General features: G+C 38.1%; 1 protein-coding gene across 5 annotated transcripts in view; it reads left to right on the forward strand.

Annotated features, from left to right (window-relative positions):
- The window catches only part of HHAT (hedgehog acyltransferase), a 198,279-nt gene that overhangs the window by 115,481 nt on the left and 65,189 nt on the right, over positions 1–17,609 (forward strand). For all 5 annotated transcript variants that reach the window (XM_068939741.1, XM_068939740.1, XM_068939742.1 and 2 more), the window contains one exon: positions 7,777–7,921. In XM_068939741.1, the coding sequence (XP_068795842.1) occupies positions 7,777–7,921 (145 nt within the window). The remainder of the gene's footprint in view (positions 1–7,776; positions 7,922–17,609) is intronic.

The raw sequence follows: 17,609 nt of genomic DNA on the forward strand, positions 1-17,609 counted from the left end.
CAACAATAATGATGGCAAGGAGGTGGACGTGGAGAAAGCTGCACAACTCGACCTGGAAGCTGTCCTCCTCGGTGAGAGGTTAGGCACGTTTATAGAAATGTATGCAGTGCGTTACTTTGTTAAATTAACTACTTTAAATGAAAAGCAGAAAAGAGGGCGGCATACTTGAATGCTGTTCATTTAGCACTTTTCACAAGCTGCCACTTTTTAAAAGATTGTTTGGGCAGGTTCTTTTGGAGTGAAAGCAAGTGTGGAAGCAAGTACAGAAATTTACTTCTGTGTATGTAAAACTTTCACACATGCATCCTTAAGTGTAGTGCATACATACTAGCTGCTAGGAGGCTTTCTTCAAACAGAAGTGAGGGTTGGCTGTTTGCAGAGAGATGCTATAAATACAGATCTTTTGGAAAATCTAAAAATGAACTGATGCTAGTGCAAGACAGCGTTTTGTTGAGTGACTGTTTGGTGAGAAAGGAATAGAGATGAGTATCTTCTCAAATACCATATATAGCATTTATTTCTAAATTCAGAAGCACATTCTATTTGTGAAAATAGATCTTAACTGACATCTGCTTGATTTTAATTGTGTGATCCTCTCTTTATATGAGTGATGTACTGTCTGTAGGGAATTACAGGTCATTTGCATCATCCTGCCTCTTTGAAAAATGTTTTCAGTTCTTTCCTTCCCTTGTGAACCTTCCAGGAGCTATTTTCTGCTTTTGCTTTGAAAGTAAAATATATACCTTGAAAAGCAAGAGGAGTTGACCTTGGGCCATAGTTAAACTGAGGGAGAAGGGAACATCCACACCAAAACAAAATGCCAGAGAAATTAAGTGAACAGAAGTAAAGGGGCCTGCATCTGGGTTAGAGCTAGATGAAGAATGGAGCAAACAGGAATGATTTCCATGATTACTGAAGAGTACAGTGTATGTTGATGGTAAATTCAATTTATCCTTCCATTTGTGGTAGCTGTTGATGGATAAGATCTGGTAGCTCTTCTAGTCTACTTTCCACTTGCAGGCCTGTTTCTTATCTTGTTATTGTTATAGCTCTGGTTATTCCACAATTTTGGGAGGGGCGCTATTCTGTAAATGGATATTTTGCGTGGATATTCAACCCAGATCTTTTTTCTTGTTGGTGGTGGTGGTGGGTTTTTGTTTTTATTTTCCTTTGTTTTGCTCTGTTCTGTGGTACTGTCTCTGCTGTTATACTGCTCAATATCTCTCCTTCAGCTTCAGAGTGCAGGATTGGGTATTATCTTGACATGTCAACCTCTTATCAGCTGCCTTTCCATTTTTCCTTTTACTCTTTGAGCCCAGTTTCTGCTAACATTTTATTAATGAGCAGATATGCTCCTCTTTATTTCTGCAGTCTCCCAAACCCACTTGTGTCACTGTTACACATTGACAATATATGTTAGCAAATACTTCTTAAAGTTGCCCTGCTGCTTGGACCCGCCCCATCTTCGTTCCTACTGCTCACTTTAAATAAATCGATGTTCTGTTTGGCAGAGCTTTGTCACAATTTTCAGTCTTTCCTCCAACCCATCTGCTACCCCAGCTGCTCAGTCACACCCTGTCCTCCATTTTCAGTGCGCCTAACTGTAGATAGATAAAATAGCCAATAACTGTTAGTCAGAATGTATCACTTCCCTTCCCACTGTCCCATCTGCTCCTCGTTCTCTTTCAGCGTTTTACCCGTGCTCTTATTTTTATGCTGTGTCGTTATTTTTGGCAAATGGCTGCATTGCGGATGACCCAGATTCAAGGGATGCTTTGAGGTTTTCACTCTTGTGGTAACGGGGGTGATTAGCAGGGTTCAGGGATGGAGTTTGAAATGTTGGTCTATCGTTTATCTAAGAATGTTTCCTGAAAGAAAATAGCTAGTAGAGTTTATAAGATCAACTGAATGCTCCATATTGCTTCTGTAGGTAAGTAAACAAATATGGACTTTACCCTTTGGTTATAATGCAGCGAGGAGTGAAAACTAAAGTTCAGATCCCTAGGTTGCACTGGTAAAAGGAACTCCAATGAACAATTTTTTTTTCCCCCCAGCAATTTTCCTGATACACATAATTTTCCTGATACACCTCTGCACCTCTAGTCCTATTGCAGTAACTGAATCACTCGACATACATTCCCCCCTCCTGTTTTTTTTCTTGTAAACCCTATATTAATCAAGCATTGCAAAGAATGTTTCATTTAGTTTTCTATGGAATAAAGTAAATAGAGAGTACATTACATTAACTTACTTTTAAACATAGTAGAAACATTCAGGAAAGTGAAAGGCTGGAGCTTTAATAATCTTAAGCAGCATCTGTACTCCCCACTCATGCATTGGCGGTGGAGGATAACCGATGGATTAAGTTTTATATTCATCTTAGTTATTTTGCTGATTTTCTTTGACACAGCAATAGCCCAGTATATGGTCCAAATGTTATATTATTTTAAAGTTTTTATGGATAAGTTGGCTGATGGGGTTAAGTGGATGAGGATGAAATCTGTAGGCCAGATAGTAAGCATCATGTGCTTTAAAAAAAAATGACAGCTCCACTGAAAAGTCTGCTAGAGTGTTTTGACTCTTTAGAAGCAAAGGAGGATGAAAATAGAATAATGTAATATGCAATATTGCAGTTTGTAGCATCAAGCACATGTTTCATGTCTCTCTGGCCATAGTATCTGACAGACATTTCTTAGTGCATATGTTCCCATGACAAATATTCAATTGCTTCTCTAATTTTACCATACACTCTTATATTGTCATACGCTCTTATTTTGCTCAGATTATCAAAACTCTGGAAGGGTAGTTCAAAAAGAAAATAAATGTTATAAATAGCTGTTTTGCTCCATGAAGATGTACACTTGTTTAAATTGCAACAAAATTAATTCCCTTATATGTGACTTGTTAAAGTACTATGGGTAGGAGCAAGCTTGATAACATCACTGACTGTATGTGGAAGTTTGCTCTAATCTGTCCCAGTGCAGTCATATAAATGAGGTATGTGAATGAAGCATCTGCTAAGCACTTGCCAAGAAGTTACCAGCTAGTCTCTGTGAGCAGAGGCTTCTTGCCATATGCAATCCTTGTCATCAAGTGGGGTTTGCAGCTTAATGGAAAATGTGCACCCCATTTCCTAAGCCCTCCCTAAAACAGTGTGATGTTTGAAACCCACTTGCATGTCTGCAAGCTACCGCAAATGAATTCAAAAGATCTCTGAAGAAAGAGCATTTAGGACCTGCCAACTTACCATGATACCACCGCTATTCCTAGAAGAGTTTAAAGAATAAGAAGGCCTGCTGTAGGAAGATGTAGGGTTTGGTCACTGATAAAATATTAAGGAATATCTTTCTGTAAAAGAAGACTTCATCTTGATATTTTGTATAGAACTGCCTGGGTTTTGACTGGTATGCAGAATTCCATCTTGGGTTTCTCCCCATCTTCCATATTGAGGGATGCAAAATATTTTCTTTGTGATTGCCCAACTATGAAGTGTAAATGCCTTTTTGAAAAAAAATATATATATGTGGACACTAAATTTCATCTCTCTATGCCATTCAGTAATATCATTGTACACCAGTGTCATATATTAGTGAAAATACAAATTTATTGTCAATTAGCTGTAGCTTGTCTTGGACAGAAGTTTTGCTAAATGGTGCTCTGCTATCTTAAGCCAGTGTTCCCGCCCTATTTGTTTGTTTTGTACCAATATGGGTGAGATTACCCTGCAATGCGAATAAGAACAGGACTATTTTCTCTCGCATCCTTTGCAATCGAACTTCAATCTCCTTTAATTTTGACTCTTAATTCTACCTTAAATGATCTATTCTGGTGCACGTTGCCAGTAAACTATTTTTCGTCGGAAACAACTACTATACAAACTTCTTATTTCTGGCATGGTTTTCACTTAGAGGCTTAATATGACATGCATACGTAACAGGAAATGGATTTAGGAATGGGAATTTTTTCACCTGTGCAAATCCTTTTTGCCCCTATCTCTTCTCCCAGGTGTCTCAAACACATACACAAGCTTACTGTTCAAGGTATGCCATTACATGATAGCATCATTTGTTTTTGTAAGATGACTGTGGAGGCTGGGTTGAGAGCGATCTGACAGTAGCCAATTTTAGTAAACCCAACAGTGTGCAGAGATAGGTCCTTCCTAATATCTGACCAAATGTTGTCTGAGGCTGATTTACAGCAGGAACTGGGTTGGAATATCAGCCTGGACTCCCTTCGAATCAGGGAAAGGTGCCCTGAGCCAGTCTTTGTAAGTCACCTCCTATATCACAGTGCATACCTCCAGACTGAGTATCCTGACAATACATCTAGTCTTTGTGAGCTTTAAATGCTGCAGTCCATTTATTTCATACTGGAAAAAAATAAGTGATTAGTGGAAGTAAAGTATTATGAAGTATTGACGCTAGATTGCAAATAAAACAGAGCTTTGAGGAGGAATGCATATCTAAGGTTTTCAGCGAGGCAGCCACAGCTTTGTTGTCATTTTAACACTAGGTGCTCTTTTACCTCTCTGGCTGTGTTTCCAACACCAAAAGGGGAGAGAGAAACAGCAATAGCTTCCAGAGAAACAACACAATCCATAGCAGCTGCTGATATTGTTGCAATGGATCATATTGTTAAAGGTATGAAATAGCATAAGGAAGAGTTGTGAGCATGGAAGCTTTTTAAAAATTTTGTCTGCTTTGATGAAAGCAACATGCTGTATATTCAGAAAAATATACATGCTGGTAGATACTTAAATCGCAAACGTTATTACTGATTATCTAGACTAGCTTCAGTCCTTTTTCATATGTAAATTAATACTTCAAATGTATTTAAGCACAATAGCTGCTCAGGTACTTTCATAGTTGTTTTTTTCTGGATGATATGAGATGTTTAAAGAATTTTTTTTTTTTTTAACCTTTGTTGCAGTTGAATTAAAACTGCAGTGACATTAAAGACTTAAGAGAATCTGTGCTACGTTTTGGATCAATGCTTAGCTAAGCTAATGGAAATAAGCTGCAGCACAGTCCTGAAATGCTTCGGTGTTTGTCTAAACTGTTTCTGTCTTAAAGTACTCCCTTATGCCTTATAAATGACCAAAGGCTTCTATGGTCTGTTCTCTAGACAACTTGTACTATTTAGCATACAGCATTTTTGTAGAGGATGATGTATTATATGCAACTGTTTTTTTTTTTTAATAACTGTATTCATTTAAAAAAAAAAAAAAAGGCAGCAGAGCTTTTTTAGCTACTCGTGCTGTTTGTCTTAGTCATACCACTTTGGGTTGGAAAACAGGCAGACCTGAGACTTTCCAGGTCTAATCAGTGCCTCAGTGGAAAATGCAGTCAAATTCTAGCTGTCTGATGGATTGCCCATCTCTAACTCTACAGTTATAAGAGAAGATTCTCTTTTTTTTTTTCCTTGCTGAAACAGTTTGTTTCTCTATACAGTTGATGGATAAGCCTGACAGGCAAAGGAAGAGTGAAAAGTAAATCTGATGGCAGATTATGCACTATAAATAAGCCACAGCTCCATCAGCTCAGTGGATGCGTTCTGAAAAGGCTTGCATTCTCATCCATGGCGATGCACGTTCATATGGTACATTTCAGGAGAAATGTACCCTCTACCTGTCTGTGAACTGAAGGAGAACATTTTGGAAGTCTTTGGGCAGCTTTAGGGAGGCAGGGTACTAGAAATGGAAAAAGTTACTTCACTAAGTAAGTGTCAGTGTCTGGTGAATATTTATATAATTATATTATATTCTGTACCCTTTCCTTGTGATGCCTTGGTTTTGCTCCAGAATTTTACAAGAAAAATCTCTGTCTGTTTTCGTATGTGAATATTTTTGCCAAAGTTGTTTGGAAAATTGACTATTATTGTATCATGCATACAGGTTGATAGTGGTTTTTTCCTTGAAGATTATCTATGCACATTTTTGTGCTGGCTCAGACTGATTCATACATGAGATACAGTTCCAGTGTGGCTAGTATTCAATTTACCAGAGATGTACTTTGCAAGAACATGTTAAAACTCTGTTTTTATGCTTGTAACTGTCATTCATTTGAAGTTTTGTGACTTTATAATCTAGCGGTTGAAACATGTGTTTTGCTAGTTTACAAAACTAGCAATTTAATTCCGTAGAAGTATATTTTTTGGTCTGTTTTGAGCATATGCATATGTTGCTTCAGGTATATCAGCATGAACTGTAGTCTGCAGCTATTACAGATTAATTGCTGCTCTGCTTTTTTTTTTTTTGATTCTGCAATAACAAGGCTTTTTTTTTTTTCCTGCAACATCAAAATTTAGGACATGGAGCCTCCCAATATTGTCCTTAGCTCCCATGACTTGACAAATGTTCATCCCTTTGCAAGAGCCACACAGTCTTTTGCAGATTCAGGCACTATATAAAGAGGCTTTCAGCTTGGGGACATGATGAACAAGATATTTTTCTTTATGCAGTACTGTAATCAGAAAATATTTCCCCAGATGTGCTATAATGCTGTCTTTATAATTCATTCTAACAACTGAAGATTGGAGAAGGCTAAAACTTTCTCACCCTTCTTTTACCACCTTCCTGCAGCGTCTCTGCTGCGCTTATGTCTCAGGTGATAATGCAAAATATAGATGCATGTGCATATAGATGCATAATGTAGTATATGGTGGAGATTGACTTACTTTATTTGCGTCATTAGGACAACAGTAGTAAAAACCTTACCGTGTATATTTATACTTCTCAAAATATGAGAAGTAATATCTGCAATGAATAAATTTGTATTGCATGTTCAAGTCACTTTCATATTGAAATCTGTTTATTAAGAGATTCATTCCAACAACCAGTTCTGATCTAAGGTGGAGTCTTATTTATCAATCAAAGCATTGATGACTTTTTTTTAGTGCTATTTGTTTTGTACTGAAGTGCTTTACTGCATATTGGAACCTATTGGATAGTATTATCCACATAAGGAGAATGGTGTTACTGTTTACATTCATCAACAAAAAAAATCATCAAAGACTATATTTAATACAAAAATAATTAAGATAGAGAATGTATAGGACTGTGTTCAGTTCTGGGCTCCCCAGCACAAGGAAGATATGGACATACTGGAGCAAGTTCAGCAAAGGGCCATGGAGATGATGAAGGGATTGGAGCAAGAAAAGCCTGAAGGACCTGGAACTGTTTGGCCTAGAGTAGAGAAGGCTCAAGGGGGATCTTATCAATATGTATAAATAGCTGATTCGGGGGAGTAAAGACAACTGATCCAGACTCTTCTCCGTAGTATCCAGTGAAAGGACAAGAGACAGAAGGTGCAAATTGAAATACAAGAAAGTCCATTTAGACATAAGAAAAAATGATTCTTTACTGTGAGGGTGGTCAAACACTGGAACATGTTCCCCAGATAGGTTGTGCGTCGCCGCCCTTGAAGATATTCAAAACCCACCTGGACGCGATCTTAAGCAGCCTGCTCTAGCTGACCCTGTTTTGAGGAGGCAGATTGGACTACACAGTCTCCAAAGGTCCCTTCCAACCTTAACTATTCCATGATTCTATGATTCGACACTGCTTTTAATTACAAAATCCTACCCAAACTTTAATGGCATCAGTGGGAGATCAGCTAGGTTTGTTGAAAACTTCAGGATATGTTTCTGAATGATTTGAACTTCTGTATAAACGTTGTTTTTCGTAATTACAGTCCCTCTTCTAACATTGCTTCCACACATTTTATTGCAAAATCGGAGGGGGTTGTTAACTTCTTCTGCCCTTTTTTTGCCCCTCAGGATCGTTTCTTCTCACCAAGAATTCATCGTCGACTTCATGCTCTCCTGGCATCTGTTTGCACTTCAATGCTGATTTTATCGAATCTAATATTTCTTGGAGGAAATCACGTTGGAAAAATCTACTGGAACAGGATCTTTATGGAAGGCAAGCTTATTTTGACATGCTCTCTAGATAACTGAACTTTCCACAAATTACTTTGTGTGTATTGATCCAGGTTCTCCTCTCAATGTACCTACGCTAATTTGAGAGAAACCTTTTTTCAGTTCCTGTTCAGAACCATCAAAAAATCTGACTGGCAAAATCTAAGTACAGGCTGTGCAAGTACAAAGTAATGTTGCATTTCCCCCATCGAGACTAGGAGGAGCTTTATCAGGCTCCTCTGTCAGTGAAAGCACTGAAAATCAAATAATAAATGTGTGATAGGTTGGCCAGGTTAGATTTTTTTTTTTTTTAGTCTATTCTACATTTTGTGTCTGTCGGTAAGAGTAAGTGTACTAAAGCCAACCTGATAGACTCTGTAGAATGGTAATGAGCAAGATCTATATTTAACGTAGGCTATCATAGAGCAGAGCTGGGCTTTTGTGTGTGTGTGTGTGTGTATGTGTAGTAGATCTTTCAGGATAGGGACCTTCTGAATATTGAGGTCAGGGTTTGAGGACATGTAAACTTTGGTGACAACATCAACTTACAGTGTTGTTGAATAAGCGGTTACGCAGGGTTGTGCTCTGAGCTGAATCAGGGAACAAATGTAGCAGGATTTTTTTTTTTTTTTTCCCCAGAGCTCAATTTGAATAGGGCCAGTTCCGTTCTTAGGTTCTTATTGCTGCTGGACCCCCACGTTGTCAAACAAAGTCTTGTAGAGGAATATTTCATCCTCACCAGGGAGGTACTAGCAAGCTTCCTTACCCAGACACTCTGCCCTACAAAGGCCACTGATGTCTCCTCTTGCTCCTTCATGCGGTATTTTCTCCTCTGGTTCCTTGCAATGTAGCTCTTGAGTTCCAAGCTCCTACTTAAGCATCCTAGAAGAATGAAGCTGTTATGGAGTAAGTTATGTACATAAACTGAACACTTATCTTCTGTGCTCAAGAGAGAGGTTGATACAAACAGTACTGAGAAATTAGAGGTTTTTTTTTCTAAGAATTACATTTTTTGCATACAATATAGTAAAACTTGTTTGTTAATGTTGGACAGAGGAGATGGAGTGAAATACTAGTTCGTGATTCATTTTTGCTCTTAAAGCATGAAAGTTTGCTTTTTATTTTCTTAAAAGGCTTCATTTTCTGTTAAATTGCCCCCTCCCCATTGGTTTGCTAATAGTTTTAGTAAAATAAATTAGCTGACACAGTAAGATTGGAAATTGAATTAGGTATCACTTCTTATCAATACAGAAAAAAACTAATGAAATTGCCCATTTCATGTTTATGGCTTGGTGCAAACTATTTTTCTAAAAGCAGTTTGTGTATTATAAATGGAAAAAGTATAACCCTTTCTTCAAAAGAGTTAGCAGTTAGCAAAATGCTTCTTTTTGCATCTGATGAAGGACAATACTTTAGTAAGTAGAACAGTATTTATTTATTTCTAATTAAACTAGATCACTGTCTGATTGTTTTTCTAGTTTTTTTTTTATTTTGTAGTTCTGTGGTCTGTTACTGTGCATATGGTTTGAGTGCATATATTTACTGCGATTTCAAGTACCAGGTGTCTAAGATAGCAATAACAAATTAGTTTGATCATTAGTAACTTTGTTTCCATGATGAGTTGATCAAATTAACTTTATTTTTAGAACTTAAAAGCTTTTGCTTAGTGCAGCTTATACTCTACTAGCAGCAATCTCAGTATCGAGCTTTATTTTCCTCCATCCTCAGGTCACACAGATGATTAGGAGTATGTTCTACTGCTGCATTATGGTTCTCACAACTCACATTTACAAACTAAAACATCAGCTCAGGATTTTATTGCATCTGCACTCCTGCTCCCTTGTGATTTTCTTACTGTTGAACAAATGCTGTGCACTGAAGGCCATTCAATTCTAGAAGAACTATTTAAAACTGTATTCTTCAATTTAAAATAAATTTAAGTGTTGGTCTGTAGGGGGCATAACGAAAAACGTACACGTATGTTTGGAGAGCGTGAAGGTAAAAGATAATATAGATTCTATGTGTTATAGTTTGCACTGTTCTGATGAATCCCGTTCATTGACGCTTTCAGACTAAAACAGTTACTACAATATATACTGCTTGGTCATCCCTCCATTAGCCCAAGGATAGGTGAGATGACCTAACTGCTTGTCTTCAACTCTAGTCTTTGTCATTACCCTTGCAAAAAATAAATGTGAATGTGCTTTGACTTAGGGGTGGTGGTAGTGGTATGGCGTTTTATCTTGCTTTTTTGGGGAGGGGGGGGGATGTTACACTTTCTTATGGTGTGATTCAAGCAGTGTAAAGTTTCCATGTATGAAGATTTTCTTTTGTGCATTAGGATGTTGAAGAGCTCTGGTTAGAATAGATGTTGACCTTAAGAAGACCAGTGTCATCTTAAGAATAGTCAATGAATCTGGCGAGGGATCCCCAAGCCACTTCTCTACATAAATCCAGATCTGTGTCCTTGCACGTGGCAGACAAAGCAATGCTTTGATGTACAGTGCATTACTAAGACATTTTAGAGATACATCCAGTTAGTTTGAATCAGTAATTGTTATCTTTGAGTTGAGAAGAGAGAAGATTTTTAGCGCATTTCAGATGAAAAATATTAAGAATAATATTTTTACTCTATTTTAAACAGCTTTTTAATCCTTTTGAAATTTATCATAGTTTAGGAAGCCCAAGCAGGGTTTTGCACCGCTCTAAAACCAAATCTAGAGAGTAAACGTTTGCATTTGGAGGGCATCTCTACATTCTCGGCAGCCTTGGCATCAAGCGGGGCCTGATGTTGACTGATTTGAAGAGGCGAAAGGCTCCACAGCGATAGTGTAAGATAAAAAACCCTAGAAGGTAAGGAGTAGAGGTCAACCTGAAAGAACAGCTGTGGAAAGCAAGCTGTCCACCTGCCCATCAGCTGCACAAGAACAGTCAATTCCCTTCCGTTGTTCAAATCCCACAGAATTATTTATACAAAGATTTGTATGTATACTAGTAGGAAGAATACAGAAAGAGAACAAATGTGCATTTCACAGTTTATATTTGGCAGTTGTAGATCACTAGCAAAATAATTCAAAGATGTATATGCTAAACTTGAGGAATAAAATACAGAGCAGAAATCGAAGTTCCAATTTTAGTTGGAGCTTTAGGTGTTGTGCATGGAATTTTCAGGTCTGGCAAGTAAATGAATCTCAGAATATTATTATTTTAAGATCACAGATGGCAAGTGTATAGCAATTTGCAGTCAGAAGTTAGGAGTTCTATCATGTAATATCTAAAAGCAGTGATCAAAATGCTGCTTCCAAGAAAGTGACATTTTTCCTAAGTTACTCTTTTAAAAATTAACTTTTGAGCTCTTCAAATTTTATGAAAAGTTCTAGGGGTGCTTCCATCTCAAACTTGCAAGCCTCTGACCCAGTAATGCCTACCTATTCACTGCCAGCCTCTGCGCTGAGTGTACAAGAAACAGAGCAGTGTTGGTGTTAGAGTTGAGCGTATGCTGGAGATACTTGTTCATTTGTAGCTGTGTGACAGTGATGCAGATTTAAAATGACTGATTACTGACTAAAATAGAAGATTTACCGAAGATGGGAACATGCAACATGCAACAATTCTAGTTTTGCTGTTTAGTTGTGCAGAGAAAATGCTTTGAAGAGATCTACTTTGTTCTTTTGTAAAGACTGAGTATATCAACAATCTAAACAGTTGTCTGAGAGCAGGTGAGGGTGAACTTGAAAGCACGCCTATGAAAGCAGTTAAACCTCACAGCAGCACAGCCAGTACAAAGGGGACTGTTCAGATGAGCTACCTTTGTTATGAAAATTTTCTGGGTTGCTTTCTAGGAACAGGACCTATGTGAGCTTGCTTCTCATATATGGTAATCTGTGGATGCTGTAATGCCCCTTGCTGTGCCACATTTATCCCTTTTCTTTTTCTGGAATTCTTGCTTGACTGACATTTGAACTGTTCTTGTAGTGCTTTGTAGAGCTCCCATACCACTGAAAAGCAGAATTTATATCTGAGCATTCCAGGTAGCAGTATTTTTTACTTTCTGTTTGCTTCATATGGAAAATAAATGAAATTCTTCTTGCTTGAAAATGAATTTCTGTGAATTGTTGAAAACACTACTGAAAAAATTACAAGAGCAAGTGTGTGTATGTATTATATATATGTGTATTGATTCCTAAATTTTTGTTCTTGAAACATTTGGACTAGCCTTAGTGTTTGTTTCTAAAACTTTACTCAGGATCAGCCCCATAAATGAATTATAAAGAAAAAAAGTTCCTGGAACAAGTATTTGATTTGGCATTTTTGGTAAGGCTTTACCATGTGAAACAACATCATTCTAATGAGTAAGGGGGAGGAATGTCATCTACAAAACAAACTGTTTTTACTCCTGTATTCAGCGTAATTAATTAATATTTCCCCTTGAAGTAGAAGGCCAGGTCAAGTGGGGTTCTGCATGGATGGGCTCTCTCCTCAGCCTAGCACTGTGGCATGCTTTTGGTTAAGAGACTGAATTATCTTACCGCAAACGGCAAAAGATGTTAAGCTGAAACAGGACACAAGTATGTTGGGTGGTAAAAGTTTAAAATGCTTGCTTCATGCTGTTTCTTTGCTTTATAAGGAACAAGCCCAGATCAATGAGAAAAGTGCTAAGTGCATATGGGGCATATTTTACTTTGAATAGCTGTCTGAAAATGAGACAGCTGTTGTTCGACTTAACTGTAAACCAGTGCTTAACTATGCAATTTACCTCTCTAAATTATCAAGAGTGCCTCTCATGAGGTCAGTTCATCCCACATGCCATCCATCTTAGCATTGGATGAGGTGCAGTGTCACTCCCCACTGAGCGTAGAAGCGTTTTCTACAGACTAGATTAGACTGCACATCTAACCTTTAGGAAGATGTCTATTAGTAGATACTGAGCGCAGAGTGAATTTCACCCTCAGTTAGAAATGATTTACTGTAGAAATGCAGAATGGCTGGCTAGGCAGAGGCTCTGCCATGAAGGGTATCTGACCATTCTACCAGACCGCAAACTCTGTGAGTGAATGATGTCATACCAGTTAAAACAAAAATAGACCATATGGTGAAATGTGTTGATGGCAGCAATGCATAAAAGAATCTCCTCTGGTACCTGATGTTATGAAAGTTAAAGTTAAAATATGGCTAGTTTTGGGTAGTGCAATTAAAAAAAAAAATCATCTGACAATTACAGAGAGGAGCACAGCAGAACATGTCTAGAAGCCATGATCTTGAAAACACATGGCATTGTTTTGCTCTGAGAGGAAAATACTGAGAGGGGAAAAAAGTACATAGAAGATTCTGCAAACAAATGTTAATAAACTATTCTCTATTTTCAGTGAGGTTAAGAGAAATAACAACTGTAAAATGTAGCAAGGAAGTTTTCTGTTAGATAGAAGAAATTTTCAAACTGTAAGGCTTGGTAAGTATTGAAACATATTACCTAGGTAAGTTGCCATGTTTGCCATGGATTGGATTGCCATGTTTGGAGGGTAGTCTCTAGGTGGGTACAGATCTTTCAAGCAATGCAGAGAATACTGGTTTCATCTTGGTGTAGGAGGAACCTCTGAATGATCTCCAGACCCATTTCCAAGCCCTGTTTTCTGGAGGTGGCTTATCAGCAGATACATCTGTTTACCTGACAGATTTCTGTGTAGAGCACAGCAGGATTTTTGTATTGTTTTATATTTTTCGTCAGTAAATTAAAGGCTAGGGTAATATACATAAATGCAGTTTTGTGAATATTTTAGAATAGTTTCTTTTTGAAGCTTGACAGTCTGATGGGGGAAAAAACCCTTAGTGCTGTGGCCGAGATACGACTTAGTGGAGATCCTGGTGCAATTTTAAACTTTTGGCAAATACTGTCACGGAGAAGTCTGAAAAAGTTGCTATTTCATACTTGCTCTTTTCTTCCAGCCTGTCGGATGGAATGCATAGTGCTATATATGAATATTTCATTAGAGCATTTCTAAGAGTATGTAAAACCAGTTGTACTACACAAAACTAAAGCTGATTTCTCAATGACTGGTTTTTGTTCACTGATTAATGATGGAGAAGCCTTTAATTTCCCACGGTTGTCCCTTTTGGCTCCCTTCAAAACAAAATTAGGTTTTATTACTGATCAAAATTCAGCTATTAGGTTAATTTAGAGAAGAAATACAGGGATTATCTTGTTACCAATAAGTATTATAGATAATAAATTTTGCTGTCTCAGATATGGGTGACAAGGGTGAATGCTTATTTGTCATTCCAAATATGGTGCTTCCAACCCAGCCGTAGTATGTGCTTCCGGAAGCATTACCCAGCCGTAGTATGTGCTTCCGGAAACATTATCTGACCTAGTTTATGGAGGCAAACTAGCTTTGAACTTCTTTACAGGTCTGCAGCACCATCTCAGATTGTGTCCACTGACGTGTCTCCTATACTGACTTGCAAGTAGGAGTTTCCATGATAATGGCATGCCAGATTCAGTGGTTTGAGTGAACCAAACAGTAGCTACTGCACCATTTGGTGTAACATGCATAACTGGAGTTTTGTCTCAAGACACATGTTTCTTGTGCTGAACAACAGTTGTGTGCCTGCCTCAATGTTTATTTTCAATAATACTGGCTGTCTTAGGAACAGCAGGAGACCATTATCCTATGATGACGTTAAATTCAAATGACATTATTTGTTAATTGCACTATATCACAGTATGGAGGATTTTCTCAGAACAAATATTTGTTTCATTTTGTGTAAATTTGGTAGTGACTGACACTTATTTTGAGGGGAATTGCAAGGGTCCTTCAGGACTGATCCTGGATTGTTTTTATCTGTGGAAGTTTCACCATTGATTTTGAAGACAGTAAAATGACGTCCTTTGTTCTAGTGGTTGAAATATCTTCCTTTGTTCAACAGCTAAATCATTAAAAAAACACGAGTTACTTATTATGTAGCTCCAGTAATGTGTGAGATGTTAATAACAAATAAAAAGATAGGAAATCCCTATATCAGCTGTTACATGCTGTGGGCTGGATCATGGGGGATGATTTCTACCCATTAGAAGTGTTGCTGATTATATGCCTCATTTGCTGCAATGATGAGTATAGTAAAAGTGCCTCAGGACAATCAGTAGTTCATATGACAGCATCTCTCCCTTCAGAGACTAACTGAATGTTTCTAGTTAGCCTAGTTAACAGATAAACTCATTTTAAGGGCTGAAGAAAGTCAAGAGAAGGAGGTGAAACAAAGCTGTTAGAACTTATTGAATGAAACAGGGCTTTATCAGACTCCTTAGCTCTGAGGTGTTGCCAGGGGGCATACACTGATGTATCAGGAGCCATATTGTAGTTAAGCTACTTTTGAGATAAGTAGCAGGGACCTGATCTGTAAATATCTAGATACAAAATGCCTCAAAGATGCAGGAAGAATGAAAATCATGTAGTGAAAGACTTGAAGGGAGGCCACAAGAACTGTCCGCTGGAATTTCCCTGTGTCTGTGTGATACTTTGCTGTCCGCTCTGTGCATCTCTTGCAGAATAGCTGGGGTATGGCCTCCCAGAGTTCCAGTTCCTCCAGATACTCTTTTTCACTGAGAAATCACACTTGCTGCTGTTATACAGAAACTTACACAAGGTCATTTTTTCCAAAAATACGTTTATGAATGCTATATTGATAGATTGCATAATTTAGAGGAATATTGCATGGCTGCAATAGGAATAGCACTAAAGATGTCACATTTTTCCAAATGATTCATTCCTCTTCATACACAAACAGAACTTGTTTTTCCAGTCGTTGATGTGACCTTGTTTGGTGGGTGCAGTGGGAAGTGAGCTGGCAAAATCCCAAGAAAACTGAATTTTGGTCAGCAATAAAATCGAGGCAGTGATTTTTCCCCTTCATCTCTCAAAGGACAAGAGCATTGTAAATATTCGCATGTTTGCTTAGGCTTTTTTAGAGTGGTAAGAATAAAGTATGTTCTTTGCCATTTTCTGTTGAATCACATTGCTTTGAGCTGGCAATCTGTGTAAAAACTGTCAGAGTACTACCATGTTTAAATTCAGCCGTTGCTCAGCGATGTCAGAAGTTTGCCGTTTGTCTTTAAAATCTTAGGACCTGATCCTGCAATCTCATCAATGCAAAAAGATCCTTCTGTCTAGGAAGACCCAGAATATGTACAGATATGTCTGCCTAGACCAATATGATTGCAGGATCAGAATCACAAAGAACCACCATCTCGTACGCCATGATAAAGCCTTTATTTTACGTGTCACATACAGCTACAGAAATGCAAAAGGAGAGTCTACACTATGACTATGTATACAGAGTTCACCGTTGTGCGTTATGGTGTACACAACTTAGGTAAATAAATTACAACACACACAGAAAATGTGGGATTATTCTGCATTGTTTTGCCTTCTTGGTGATATGCAACTCTTTGAAAAAGAAAATGAATTTGCTACTTACTTTGTTGATCACAGGCAAAATACCCCCAAAGCGTTCAATGCCTTGGGCAGGGTTCATGCAACCTTTATCTTTCTGTTGCAAAGCTGCCAGTCAAGGTGTGGGATGATATGATGAGCAGTTGGTGTAGTTAGGCTGGCCAAGCCTATCTTATGGATGCAGCTATGCATCCATAAGTGTAGCAGTGTGCTTAGTGTGGAAGCTGGAATGAATGATACTGCCAAACATGCATGTTATGCTGCTGTAGCAGATCAGCATAGGCATTTTGGCAGAATCTTTCAGAGTGAAGCAGTCTGAATGTGTGACTGGACTCCTTATGTATTGAGCATGCCACAAACATAAAGAAAACACCTAGTTATTGTGTCAAAAAGCTCAAAATTGCCACGGCCTCGTTACTGCTTATCAACGTGCAGCTTGTAATTCCTGTAGCAGAGATCAATAAAGAGGTAGGAAGGTGGAAGTGGTTTTACAATTTATGGAAGAACTTTTTAAAAATCTTGTAACACCTCTAAAGTGCCTTTCTCCAGTGGCTCCTTAGGTACATCAGATACGAGGATAGACATGTCAAACGGTCGTGTCGGAATACCCTTGGAACCACAGAACGTTTTCACGAAGCTATTCTTTGGGAAAGGTTAACAAGATGAGAAGGAGAACTGTAAATTAACCAGATTAACTAGGGCTGAGCATCGTCGGGGGAACAGTATTGCTGCTTCCAGAAGCAGCACTGGAAGATAAGAATGTGGCTGTGGTTATACCAGATCTTTTCTGCCATGCAGTAGTGGGGAGAGTAAGTTGTGAGGATCCTTAGCTTTCTTTTCCTCTTTTGATCTGGTTTATCCTCAATGTCAACAGGAGATTTTTGGCCCTACTTTGCAGAGGAAAGTGTGGTGACCCACAGTGAGCGTACTATTTCTCTTCCTTGCCATTGCACCTGCCAATTTTTGTGATGGAAAATAGCCCAGTCAAGAATTTAGGGAGGAAGGAGGGCATTCACATTTTTGCCCTCTCATTCCCCTATGTGGACACACCACAAAAAAAGCCTCATGATGACTCACAGTAACATAGCTTTGTATAAAATACTTGAATTGCTGTTTTATGCTCACTGGGTCACTATGCTTATTGGCCAGATAAATGAACACATGGATATGGTAACATGTATTTAACTGATTAGTAATAGCAATAATTTCAGCTAAGACTTAAAACCATCTATAGAAGTTCTCTGT

The sequence above is a fragment of the Struthio camelus genome, chromosome 3 (assembly GCF_040807025.1).
Source record: "Struthio camelus isolate bStrCam1 chromosome 3, bStrCam1.hap1, whole genome shotgun sequence".
Taxonomy (NCBI): Eukaryota; Metazoa; Chordata; class Aves; order Struthioniformes; family Struthionidae; genus Struthio; species Struthio camelus.